The sequence below is a fragment of the Hemicordylus capensis genome, chromosome 1, assembly GCF_027244095.1.
Source record: "Hemicordylus capensis ecotype Gifberg chromosome 1, rHemCap1.1.pri, whole genome shotgun sequence".
Taxonomy (NCBI): Eukaryota; Metazoa; Chordata; class Lepidosauria; order Squamata; family Cordylidae; genus Hemicordylus; species Hemicordylus capensis.
In genome coordinates, this window is record NC_069657.1 from 330,776,150 (window position 1) to 330,788,606 (window position 12,457).

At 42.9% G+C, this 12,457-nt stretch overlaps 1 protein-coding gene across 1 annotated transcript in view; it reads right to left on the reverse strand.

The window, feature by feature from the left end:
* The window catches only part of SEC63 (SEC63 homolog, protein translocation regulator), an 81,761-nt gene that overhangs the window by 21,580 nt on the left and 47,724 nt on the right, over positions 1 to 12,457 (reverse strand). The window contains exons 11-14 of the mRNA XM_053292487.1: positions 10,120 to 10,212; positions 7,599 to 7,753; positions 2,686 to 2,833; positions 600 to 682 (exon numbers count right to left, since the gene is read on the reverse strand). Coding sequence (XP_053148462.1) covers positions 600 to 682; positions 2,686 to 2,833; positions 7,599 to 7,753; positions 10,120 to 10,212 — 479 coding nt within the window. The remainder of the gene's footprint in view (positions 1 to 599; positions 683 to 2,685; positions 2,834 to 7,598; positions 7,754 to 10,119; positions 10,213 to 12,457) is intronic.

Below are 12,457 nucleotides of genomic sequence, written 5' to 3' on the forward strand. Positions count from 1 at the left end.
GTACAAAAAGCAGGTGCCCACAAGTTTTGACTGCGTTTGGTAGTCAGACAAAAGTTTGTGCTTGCCACTGACTCTAGTCTACCCCAAAGGTAGGGGAGGCTCTTGATTGCATTGCCATGTTAAGCTTTGTTGGTGCACTGAACACATTCAAGGCAGCATGCAGGGACTTTTCCTTCTTGTGCTCAGCTTTAAGGAGGCTTAGAAAGCAGTACTATGCCTCACTACATTTGAAACACCAGGACACAATGTGAGATCAGGGAGATTCTCCCACTTTTCAGCAAAAGGTGATAATCTTCCAGACCTCGCAATATTTCTGAAAGGCTCAGAAAGCAGTAAGTGAGGCAGGAAATCAGTTTTCATTGCACAGCCATCAGGGACGCATTTCAGGCAACTTCTAGCGCTTTTGCAGAGAGGGGAGAGAAGTGAAAACCGCTTCCCAATCTCCCTCCCCATGTGCTGCCTGCCCATCAAGCCTGCATTGGAACTACTCTGAAGGCTCCCTGCCTCGAGGCAGCTCTGACAGCATTGACAGATCACTGCCCATCATATCAGCCAGTTTTTAAAACAGGAAATAAGGATTAAGCACCATGAATACTCACTGCCATCGTCTGTCTGGTTAGGGTGACCAAAACTGTGACCAGAGATCCTACTGTGATGTTGTTGCTGTCTTCATCATCCAGAACTGAGATAAAAAGTGAAGGGCGGGGGGAATATTTCACTGTTATACTGCTTTCTCAATTATGTAGGTCTCTTTCTACTAAATGTAGAGTATATGAGAGTAATGTTGCTGAAAACATCTTAACAGAAAAATATGAAAATATGTGCAAGAACACCTGGTTAACTAACTACCCCAGTCTATTCATTATCTATATATTTAATTCTCTAAAGCATACCCATGGCTAGTCCCATACATGGCAGCTCTCACAAGACTTCACGGGGGGGAGGAGCAAGAGCAGGAGCGGAGCGGGGCTCGGAGGTCTCTGGGGATAAGAGGCTGCAGCTTGGCCAATAGGCGCCAGCAGTGCTGCAGCCATGACCAAGAGAGGTGAGGGGGATGGAGTAAAGGGATGGAGGAGTGATCAAGAGGGGTGAGGGGGATGGAAGCAACAGGATGGAGGAGTGCAGCTCAGGTGAGGGTGGAGAGATCTGTGAGGTAGGGGGCTGTGGTGGCGGTGAGGAGAGCAATCAAATACTAGCGCGCAGATGTTCTGCGCAGGTTAAGCTAGTGATAAAGAATTTACTGGAAAACCTATTGCAGAAACTTACAGTAAAACTTAAAGCTAGAGCTACTACAGGAATTATCTTCCAAAAACTGACAAAGGTATCAAAAGCAATGATTTTTTTCAAGTCAGAATGACAAGGTGGACATGGTAGTATAGGTAGTTCCTCAATCTTCCAACATGGCACAAGAAATTAAGGTTATTTCACCTCCTTTAACAGGTAAGGAAATTCAAGGTCAGGCACCCCAAGGCATATAAATAATCACTGGTGGATGCATCCAACAACAGACATTGGGAGCCACAGTGTAAAGCATTAGCAGCAATACAAAACTCCCATCATACATATTTATATATTAATTTTTATCCTGTCCTTCCAAGGAACTCAGAATAGCATCCATGATCCCCAGTTTCCCTTCACAATAACCCTGTGAGGTAGGTTAGTTGGAGAGAGGGTGACTGGCCCAAGGTCACCCAGTGACAAAAACCAAGCAAGTTTCACAATGCACAGATCATAGTAGGATGCAGACATTCTAAGATTCCCAGAATCAAACACAGCATATGCCAAACATATGCAGTATTGAATGTTGTTCATAATGAATGCAACAGAAATCCCTCTGCCACTCAAGGCAAAAGTAGCAAGCGACATATTAGTAGCAAGTTAAAGGTTGATAGACCCAAGTCTAAGCCCCAATCCAACCCTTCAGCATAATTAGCAATGAGATTTACAAGGCAGTCAGTAGTCATTCTGGGCATACTTCTGAAAAGGTATCACCTCCAAATGAGGGAGAGAGAGAAATGGGAAACCAAGTGCAAGACTAAAAGGGCTCGTGTCTTCTTAAAATATTCTAGCTTCATAATAAGGGTTTGGACAAGACATTTGCAAATACTCTTATACCCCCATTTAAAAGAAAAACACAGGAAATGACTGGGAATATGAGCTTCACAGCTAAGAATGCATGGCTATGATCCAAAGACAAATGCATCATAAAGTTATGTTGCAAGTTTATCAGCTTTCCGCAACCAACTCTCAGTAAGTTTCAAACATAGAGGTTTTATATAAGGGGGGTGGGGGGTGGAGAATCAAAGCTGCTCAAAATGGTAAATTTTCACATGTACTATTCCCTTTTCAAAAGTTCTCTGAACTATTTCCCATTCACTCCGGCAACAGCTCAGGCAGAACTCTATCCTATTCTAGCTAGCCAAGATCCTTTTAACTGGAGATGGTAGGGACTGAATCTGGGGTCTCCAGCATGAGGAGAATTACGGACCTCCCTAGAGTTAGCATTTCATAGTTTAGATTACATCAAACACCAGATCCTCCTAAGAAATTAATGGTGGCTGGATGCTACTTTCTCAAACTCTAAATCTTGAGATGCAAGACTGTGCAATCCAGGAAAACTTGAGAGCTCCAAAGATGAAACATTAATAACCAATTGAGCAGACACTTAACTGCACCACCACTTACCCTGGGGTTTTATATCCATGGTTATGTGTGGGAAACTGCCAAGGACAGCCATAACATCTTCATATTTTTCATCTTCAAGGAAGTGCAATAGATTGTGGCGATCTGATGCTTTTAAACTCACCAAGTCTTGGATAGTTTTTATTTTGTACTGGGTAAACAAGCAAAAACAAACCTTGATTTTTATTGGTGAATAAATGACATATAAATTGTGAAAAACAACATCATATAAATTGTGTATCAATGTATGAAATCTTGATGCGACCAAACCGGCCTTAGGGGAGTGCCGAAACTGTTCGGGCACCTGCATCTGAACCGGTTCGGCGGGGCGGGGATCGGTTCCTTTTAAAAAGCAGGTCCTTACCTGCTCCTCCGCCACCGCCCCACCAATCCTCTGGGTGTGGCAACCACTTTCCAAAGGGTTGTGTGCTGCTTCCTATGCATGCACAGCAGCCATTTGCTTGGTCAGCAACACCTGCTTTTTAAAGGAACCAATCCCCGCTCTGCCCAAGCCAGTTTGGGCATATCCCCATTTTATGAATTATTGCAAAGCATGTCAAATGGATGACCTCTACTCCAGTTCAAGTTTCATGCATAGCACTACTACTGTTTCAGAATTCATGATACATGAACCTGAAATAGCAAATGTGTTTTGATTTAATGTTTGTTTAAAACAAAAATGATTGCTGTTTAAAACACAGGACATTTCAGAAGAACAGTTAAAAAAAAGAAAAGCAGCTGCAATAAGATTGAAGTGTAAAAATGGAGGTGAAATAGCAGACAACGTTGATTCTAGGTTGTAGGGCTTTTGTAGAGGACTGTTTTATCCTGCACAAGTACTTCTCCCAGCCTTCCGGTCTGTCTTCCCACACTGAAGTGCTGCGGAATGGCATGCAGCAGAGATAGCAACAGAAACATGGCTGGTTGCCCCAGGAAAGAGTAAGATGGCACACTGTCTCCTTAACTTGTACAAGTTAAGTTGTGCAAGTGTCCCAAGGTAATGCACTGGTGGCGGGTTGGGCCTGACACAGGGGCAGTGCAGTGATCGTCAAGAGCTTGGGGGGGGGGGGGAGTGACGTGTGGCTACTGAGAGGTCGTGTGGGCTTCTGGGGATTGTAGTCCCACTCTGCACTGTCTAAGTGGGACTACAATACCCAGAAGCCCACACATCCTCCAAGCAGCTACACGGGCTTCCCAGGCTGCCTCACATCACTCCCTGCCCACCCACCAAGATCCTGACAATCACTGCGTCACCCAGCCACCCCCGCACCAGTGTCGGGAGGCCCATTAAAGGGCCCCCACCACCAGCTCACTACCCCCCTAATGCCCCCTAGGGCAGAGGAACGGAGCTCCAACGTTGGAGCTCTGATTTAAATGATGTGCACAGCCCTACTAAATTGTTCAACAATGGACAGCCGGCGGGAGGGGGGGGAGGGAATACAAGAAGCCATGCTTTCCACTAGAGGCTCTCTCTGGGTGGTGGGATATTTCCCCCCAGGCCTACCATGAGCAGCAAGGCCGGCAGGGGAGACATCAAAGAGCCTTAGGAGGGAGAGAGAACCTTCTTATGAGAGAGTTTGGTTCTTCCCTTGAGAAGACAACAACCTTTGTGTTTACAGACCAATATAAATTCCATGTGCCTTGAATACAAAATTCAAGGCCCATAAAAAGGGGTACTAGGGGACTCTGATCGGGTTTTTATTTTTGGTCAATCTGCTATGTTGGTTCAAGATGGCAGCCACTTTTACAATACTATTGTAAAATCTGACAGTTGGATACAAACCGAATTCAGAGCACATGGGAAGGGGTACTAGGGGACGCCAATGGTTTTTGTTTGTTTTTGCCAATCTACCATGTCGGCTCATGATAACAGCCACTCAAATTAGGCAATACCCCTTTGTAACACGTGAGCAAACCGATACAAATCAAATTCACAGCCCTAGGTAACACTAATAATGTTCAAAGAAGCAGAAAATAGGCCCTAATGCTCCATTAATTCTACTTATAAGTCCTTGTTTTATGCTGTATTGTATGCTGCTCTGTGAACATTTTCTGAAGGGCAGCTTCAGAAATTTGTCAAATAATAGATGTTATGGGGAGGTGGCAGCTGCCATACCTATTCCACTGCAGCAGCAAGCTCTGCATACATACACCCCACCCCCCAAACACACACCTTTTCCATTCACTGAATAATACTAAATGATTAGTGCTACATAATTAACGGGGGAGTAGAGATAACAGCATCATGAGTGCTGGCAATTCTCTGTGCCGATACTGTAAATCAGATGCTACTGCAGCTGCTTAGCATTACTTGGCAGGCAGAGGTACAGCTAGGTAATTTTGGACCCTTGACCTAATGAGCTTATGGGGGGTCACCAGCAAAATAAGCATCCTCTCCGAATACACACACATTTTATCACAAACTCACAGGTCTGGGCCAGAGTGCAACCCCCAAAGGATCCATACATTCACCACAGACGCACAGATCTGGGCCAGAGTGCATTTGCAAAAAAACCAAAACAAAGCAAAAAATGCCTACACAAGCCCCAATGGATTCATAGGTTCTTGACTATTCACAAACTGACTGGGATGCAACATATGTCCCTTGCTCCACAGTTCAAACACAAAACCAACTTGGACATACTGTGCATTCATAAGGAAAATACATTAAAACTACAATGCATGTCCTTGCTTCACAGTTCTCATGAAGACCTTTTGGATCACAAACCAAGATGAGCACAGCACATTTGTATAATAAATTGTTTATTTAGATGTAAGAGTTCCAGTTTCACTAGGTGTGAAGTACTGTATGGATAGAGAGAACTCTTTCTGGTAGCTTTACTACAGTAGGGAAAAGAATCATTAAAAATCACAGGATTGACCAATTTCCTTGAAATAAAAATGAACGGAGTCCTGCCATCATGGGCTACATGTGCACAATTTCAGAACTCTAAGCCCAAGCATTCTGGGCAAAATGGGGAGGTTATGTTGCTTTCTTTTTTTAATGAAGGCAAAGGGCAGAATACTTCACGAGGGAGTGGAATGATGGTCTGTGGGGGCGGATTCAGTTCTAGAAGTTTTCATAATTTTTTACCATGAAACAAACCACTGTAGGACTCTGTTGAAGTTTTTTATTTTTTTAAAAAAGTCATTAAAAATCAGATTGACCAATCTCCTTCAAGATCAATACACAAGGTCCTGCTAACCGTCCTACATCTTTGCTGAATTCCAGAACTCTAGGCCAAGCTATTTCAGAAATATAAAGGGGGCCCTCTTTTCCCTTGGGGGACATCATAGGGCCCTCTAGGAGAGTAGGCATATGGACCTGGGCTCCCAGGTCTGTGTCTAATGGTGCCCCTGTTGGCAGGAGGTGGTGGCAACAATATAAAGATGTAGCTGTTCTTGCTGCCATCACCCAGTACAGAGGCAAGTGCTTGCCTTACCCAGGAGCCTTTCCAGACTGCCAGCTTTATTGCTGGTGGAAATGGTTCAACATCAGAGGACCAAGGCGAGGGAAGTCAAAGAGGAAATAAGCAGAAATAAAAGTTTTCAAGCATAATTTGGAGTAAACCATTCATATTCCTATATCTTATAAAGTTTGGCTATGCTTCTTAGTTTTTTTCCAAGCAGGTACTGCTCGTACTGCATGCTCTCCCTGCCATCCTTCAGGTCCATTTTTAGCCAATGGGACTGCACAGGAGGCGGGCCCTTTGCCTCCTCCTTCCTATTCAAGTGCGCAGGTAGAGAATGGGCAAGTATGTGTGCATGTGTGTTGGTTACCCTGCATTCTTTTAAACCTTTACTATTTTAAAAAAAATCATAAAAGTTTGGGGTCTTGAGCAAGGCTGTCATGGGTCTCTGTAGCCAGCTACAAGCTTTTTTTAAAATACAGAGGTCAAGGGAAAAACCATTCCATTGGGCTAGCCATAGAGCTCTGAAACCCAGCACAGTTCTAGCACAGGATAGCAGGACTCAATTTGAAGTCAATGGGTCAATTGTTGTGTTTAATTTCCCCATTCATCTTGCACAAGACCACAATCAGCCACCAGGTGGCAGACTTGCACAAGACTGGCTGGGAAATTTTTAAAAAGCGGAACACCCTCCCTGTCTAAATTTTTTAAAAATTAAAAATCAATTAATTGACCCATCAGCTTCAAATTTAATACAGAATCCCGCTATCTTGTGCTACAACTGTGCCTGATTTCAGAGCTCCATGTCCAGCCCTTCCCAACTTACATTTCCCCCCCTAATTTTCCATTGACCTCTATGTTAAAAAAACACTTATAGCTGGCTATGGAGACATGTGACAATCTTGTGGCAGAGCCATGGTAATTTAAAAAAAAATGAATCAGGCTTTTCAGGAAGGAAGAATTTTAAAAATTAAAAAAGAAAATAGAAATGAATAAACAAAAGTTGACTTCAGGGCACAGGAAATAAGTCTGCCCAGGGTGCTATCATGTCAGCAGACACTCAGCAAAGCCACCTATCCATGGGGTCTCTCCACATATCAGAATTATACTCTGCAGAATGACCGAGTATCCCAGGAAAATATTTTTAAAAGTGCAACTATTTTTGGACACAGATACTCTGAGAAGCTCCATTCATAAGATAAAACCTGAATCATCCTGCTTGCTATATGAACAGTACCTTGCTGTCTCAGGCTATTCAGGCTAAATGCTACCCTCACATAAATCCACCCCAAGTCTTAGGATTCAAAAGTGCTGCAAAAGCCCTATGTGGAAAAGCTCCAGGAGATGTGGAAGTACAGGAGACTCAGCCTAAAGTAGCTCACCCTGTTTTCTGTTCCTTGAAACATATGAAATATAATCCCTTCAGAAGAGTATTTTATGAACTAGTGGCACAAAATAGTAAAAACTTTAATCAAAAGATGCCATCATTTATCCAAAATGTCCTACCTTTTTATGATTAGAAACTCGTCTGAGATTGTCCTCTTCAATATGTGGGAGCTGCAGAAGTGGAGATTTGAACTGCTGAAGCCCTTGGACAGTCATCTGTGAAAGCTTCATACAGTTTTCCAAAGAACCCAGTGATGGTGCACGGAATTCCCTTTCTTGGAGTGCAGGAAGAAAGGAAAGAAGGGGAAAACTTTTACATATGAAATTGTCACCATGAATTTGCAGCAACTGAGGCAATAGTATTGTAAAAGGTTGGGGAAAGAATCATCAAGAAATGAGCTATCCAATTAATCTAAAGTGGAAATGTATAAGGAGCATGCAAGACGTTTTCCCCCTCCCATTTCATTATTCCATGCATTTTCCTTATTAAAACTCCCATTCATTTAGTTAGTAATTTGGACCTATTTCATTTGTTTCATACCATCTATTCATTTCACTAAAGCACAGGTTTACCTTCTAGGACGTTATGGGTGGCAACAAGGTAGCCAGTTTTTTCCTCGCAATGCACCCGCCCGCCCCAGCAATAATTTATTTATTTAATTTATTCTATTTCTATACCGCCCTTCCAAAAATGTCTCAGGGCAGTTTACACAGAGAAATAATAAATAAATAAGATAAGATGCATCCCTGACCCCAAAGGGCTCACAATCTAAAAAGGAACATAAGATAGACACCAGCAACAGTCACTGGAGGTAGTTTGCTGGGGGTGGAGAGAGCCAGTTACTCTCCCCCTGCTAAATAAAGAGAATCACCACTTTAAAAAGGTGCCTCTTTGCCAAATGATGCTACATTCATGTCACCAGGGCGGGGGGGCGGGGGGCACCAGCAGGAATGGCAGTCACCAGAAAAAATGCTCTGTCACCATCACCTGTTTAAAGCTTAGAAGTAGTTTTTTTAAAAAGAGCAGTTTGTTCTAGTAAGAACTAATCAGCCCACTTTCCGTTCACTGTCTCTACAACTGGACTAAATTTGGTTCAAATCAAGGTGCACAAATTAGACCTCTTGCACCTCAAATATTCATGCGTCCACCATCTTGGATCGGGGATGACATCATTACAAACTACACCATTGAGGTGTCACTCACTACAACTGTACTAAATTTGGTTCAAATCAGTTAGACAGTCCTCAAGTTAGTGCACGTACACCTCAAAAGTTTGCATGTCCACCATCTTGGATCGGGGTGGATGACATCACCACAAACTATACCATTGGGGCATCCCTATGTGTCCATACAGCTGTAGCAAATTTGGTTCAAATTGGTTAGAATATCCACAAGTTAGTGCACTTGTGCCTCAAATGTTTATGTGTCCACCACCTTGAACTGGATTGATTGACATTGTCACAATCTGCACCACTGAGGTGTCCCTACAGCTGTAGCAAATTTGGCTCAAATCGTTTAAGCAGTTTACAAGTTAGCCCACTTGCGCCTCTAAAGTTTGTGTCCGCCATCTTGAATCGGTGTGGATGACATCACAAACTATGTCACTGAAGTGTCCCTGTGTGTCACTCACTGCAACTGTCCTCCATTTGGTTCAAATGGATTAGACAGTCCACAAATTAGCCAGCTTGTGCCTCAGACGTTCATGCGAGCACCAGCTTGGATTGGGGTGGATGACATCATCACAAACTATGCCATTGAGGTGCCCCTATGTGTCCCTACAGCTGTAGCAAATTTTGTTCAAATTGGTTAAGCGGTTCACAAGTTAGCCTATTTGCGCCTCAAAAGTTTACATGTCTGCCCTCTTGGATCAGGGTGGATGACATCATCCTAGTACTTTTGAGAACGTACCGCTACAAAAACATTTTTTAAAATACTGTGGTATCCAACATCTTACCATATTCTGACGTATACTAACAGGGCAGGTTTGGGCCCCATTTAAGCACATGTTTGTCACAAAATATTTTTATACAGAGATTCAGATATGGCCAACATCCCCACTAATGCTGCAGAGGTACTGCATGAGATGTCCCTCTACAGCATTTAGTAATCCAGAGTCTTGTGGCATGTGCAGGAGAAGCAATTCTCGCTGATGTCTCCTTCCCCTGGAAGTGCTCTTTAACACTCCTAAATACGTTCCTGAAGTCTGAACAAGGTAATAGAGCATTTCCAAGAAGAGATCAGTGAACATCACCTCCCCTTTGCATGTGCACAGTGGGACTCTAGAAACTCAGAAACACACAGTGGGACTCTAGAAACACTGTGGAGGTTATTTGTACGCAGTCACTCCGTACTGTTAGTTGACATGTCAGCATAGCATCCGACTATCAACCTAAATACATACACACACATAATTTAAGTGTTTGAAATACTAACTCTACACAAAGAAATACGAGAACAATAAGTTTTCCTCTCTTTAAAGTATTGACTATTTGGCCTCATAGGCAAGTTAATTTCCCAACAATTGTCTTTGGCCATTAGCAACAAGCTCAAGAGGCCAGAATTCTGAATATTTTGTAGAATTCCTGGAGAAGTAAAAGAAACAATTGTACTAGCTGGCAAACAATCAAGCTTATTTCTTACCTTCTCGGCTACGTGCCATTATTATTAGTTGGCAGATTACATTAACCATTTCTTGAAGCAAAGCAGGACACTTTTTTAGGATAAACTGCTGGTCTGCAAGACATAAAATATTTATCAGTCCTGCATAATGCTATTTACTGTAACCTTCTGTTGTCCTTTTTCCTACTGTTATAAGGTTATAAGTACAATCTTGATATATGTTCCAAGATATAGATATATGTGGCTACGAGAGAGTATTCCATCACACACTCAAGCAGCCTTTTCAGTTCCCCAGACTACCTTTAACAATAAGATCCATCTTTCATCATTTTTCTGTATGTCCCTCTGTCTCCACAGGTGACCAGACACAAAGGAAGGAATTCTGAAAGGGAACTGCCTCCTGAAATGCCCTTTTCTACACACCAAATACAAAAAATGAAGAAGCTCAACTCTGTGTGGTTGGTCAATCCTGCCTCTCTCTTTAAAGGTAAAGTGTGCCATTGAGTCGGTGTCGACACCTGGCGATCACAAAGCCCTGTGGTTTTTCTTTAGTAGAATACAGGAGGGTGTTTACCATTGCCATCTCCTGCACAGTATGAGGTGGTGCCTTTCAGCATCTTCCTATATCGCTGCTGCCCAATATAGGTGTTTCCCACAGTCTGGGAAACATCTCTCCTTTTACCTTTGCTTTTATTTTGTCCCACCCCTACTTCTCTTCCTTCTGTTAAAAAACCTAAACAGAACAGAAAATGGCAGTGGCACTTCTGATGCAACCCATTCCTGGTTCTAAACCTATAACTGAAGATCAAGAAGAGTGCCCAAGAAACAAAAATCAGAATGGAGCTAGACAGATAGGAGCAGGTACAAACTGGATTTTTAGTGGCTGGGATTATCAAGAGCAAAAAGCAGGTCCAGCCCTCAACCCAATTGTGTCCCCAAATGCATTACTTTATGTTATCCTAGATAAGCAAAACAGCTGTTTTCATCCCCATGTAGAAAAACACAGAGCTGCAATTTAGAAGAGCATCATGGTGACACACTGGGTGTTCTAGCCACAACCAACAGGGACTGATGGTGGGGACAGAACGCTGCTCCAGAGTTGCAAGAGAGAGGCAATACCTATGCAAATGTTTTATCCTGCCTTTTGGCTCCAATAAAGCAGCCCCCAAGGGAACCAATGACAACGCAAATCAAACATAAAAATGAGCTTCCACCCATAAATATTCAAAACAGTGAGCCACCATCACAAAAAGACTTCCCATTAGGGTTGCCACCTAGGGACTTTTATAGGGGTCATGTGATTGTTTTGGGGACCAGATGACTTATTTTGCATTAGGAGGAAAAGTGACTGGATCAAACAACTTTTTTTTTTTTAATTTGTTGTGGTCACCAAATTTCTGGGAGTCAACTGGAACATTTTGCTAGCTCAGAGCACTCTGCTGTCATGAGCAGCTTCTCTTCCTCAGTCTCCTTCCCCTTCCTGCTGACCATCCATCCAATGGGGAAGCCAGAGGGGAGGCTCTTCTTCAGTGGAAGGTTGGAGAGCCACATAGTACAGGTCTACGGATAGGTGGGCCCTTTCCAACCGCAGCACAGCATCCCCTAAATGACTGATGCTGGTGCTACATTGCGTTTCTTTTTAGATTGTGAGCCCTTTGGGAACAGGGGAGCATATTATTTATCTTTCTTTGAAAGCCACAGAGAAGCTTTGTGTTGAAAAGCAATACAGGTGAAACTCGGAAAATTAGAATATCGTGCAAAAGTCCATTAATTTCAGTAATGCAAATTAAAAGGTGAAACTGATATATGAGACAGACGCATTACATGCAAAGCGAGATAAGTCAAGCCTTAATTTGTTATAATTGTGATGATCATGGCGTACAGCTCATGAAAACCCCAAATCCACAATCTCAGAAAATTAGAATATTACATGGAACCAATAAGACTAGGATTGAAGAATAGAACAATATCAGACCTCTGAAAAGTATACAGTGTACTGTGCTTGATTGGCCAGCAAACTCGCCTGACCTGACCCCATAGAGAATCTATGGGGCACTGCCAAGAGAAGGATGAGAGACATGAGACCAAAGAATGCAGAATTGCTGAAGGCCGCTAATGAAGCATCCTGGTCTTCCATAATACCTCATCAGTGCCACAGGCTGATAGCATCCATGCCACGCCGCACTGAGGCAGTAATTGCTGCAAAAGGGGCCCAAACCAAGTACTGAATACATATGCATGCTTATACTTTTCAGAGGTCCGATATTGTTCTATTCTTCAATCCTTGTCTTCTTGGTTCCATGTAATATTCTAATTTTCTGAGATTGTGGATTTGGGGTTTTCATGAGCTGTACGCCAT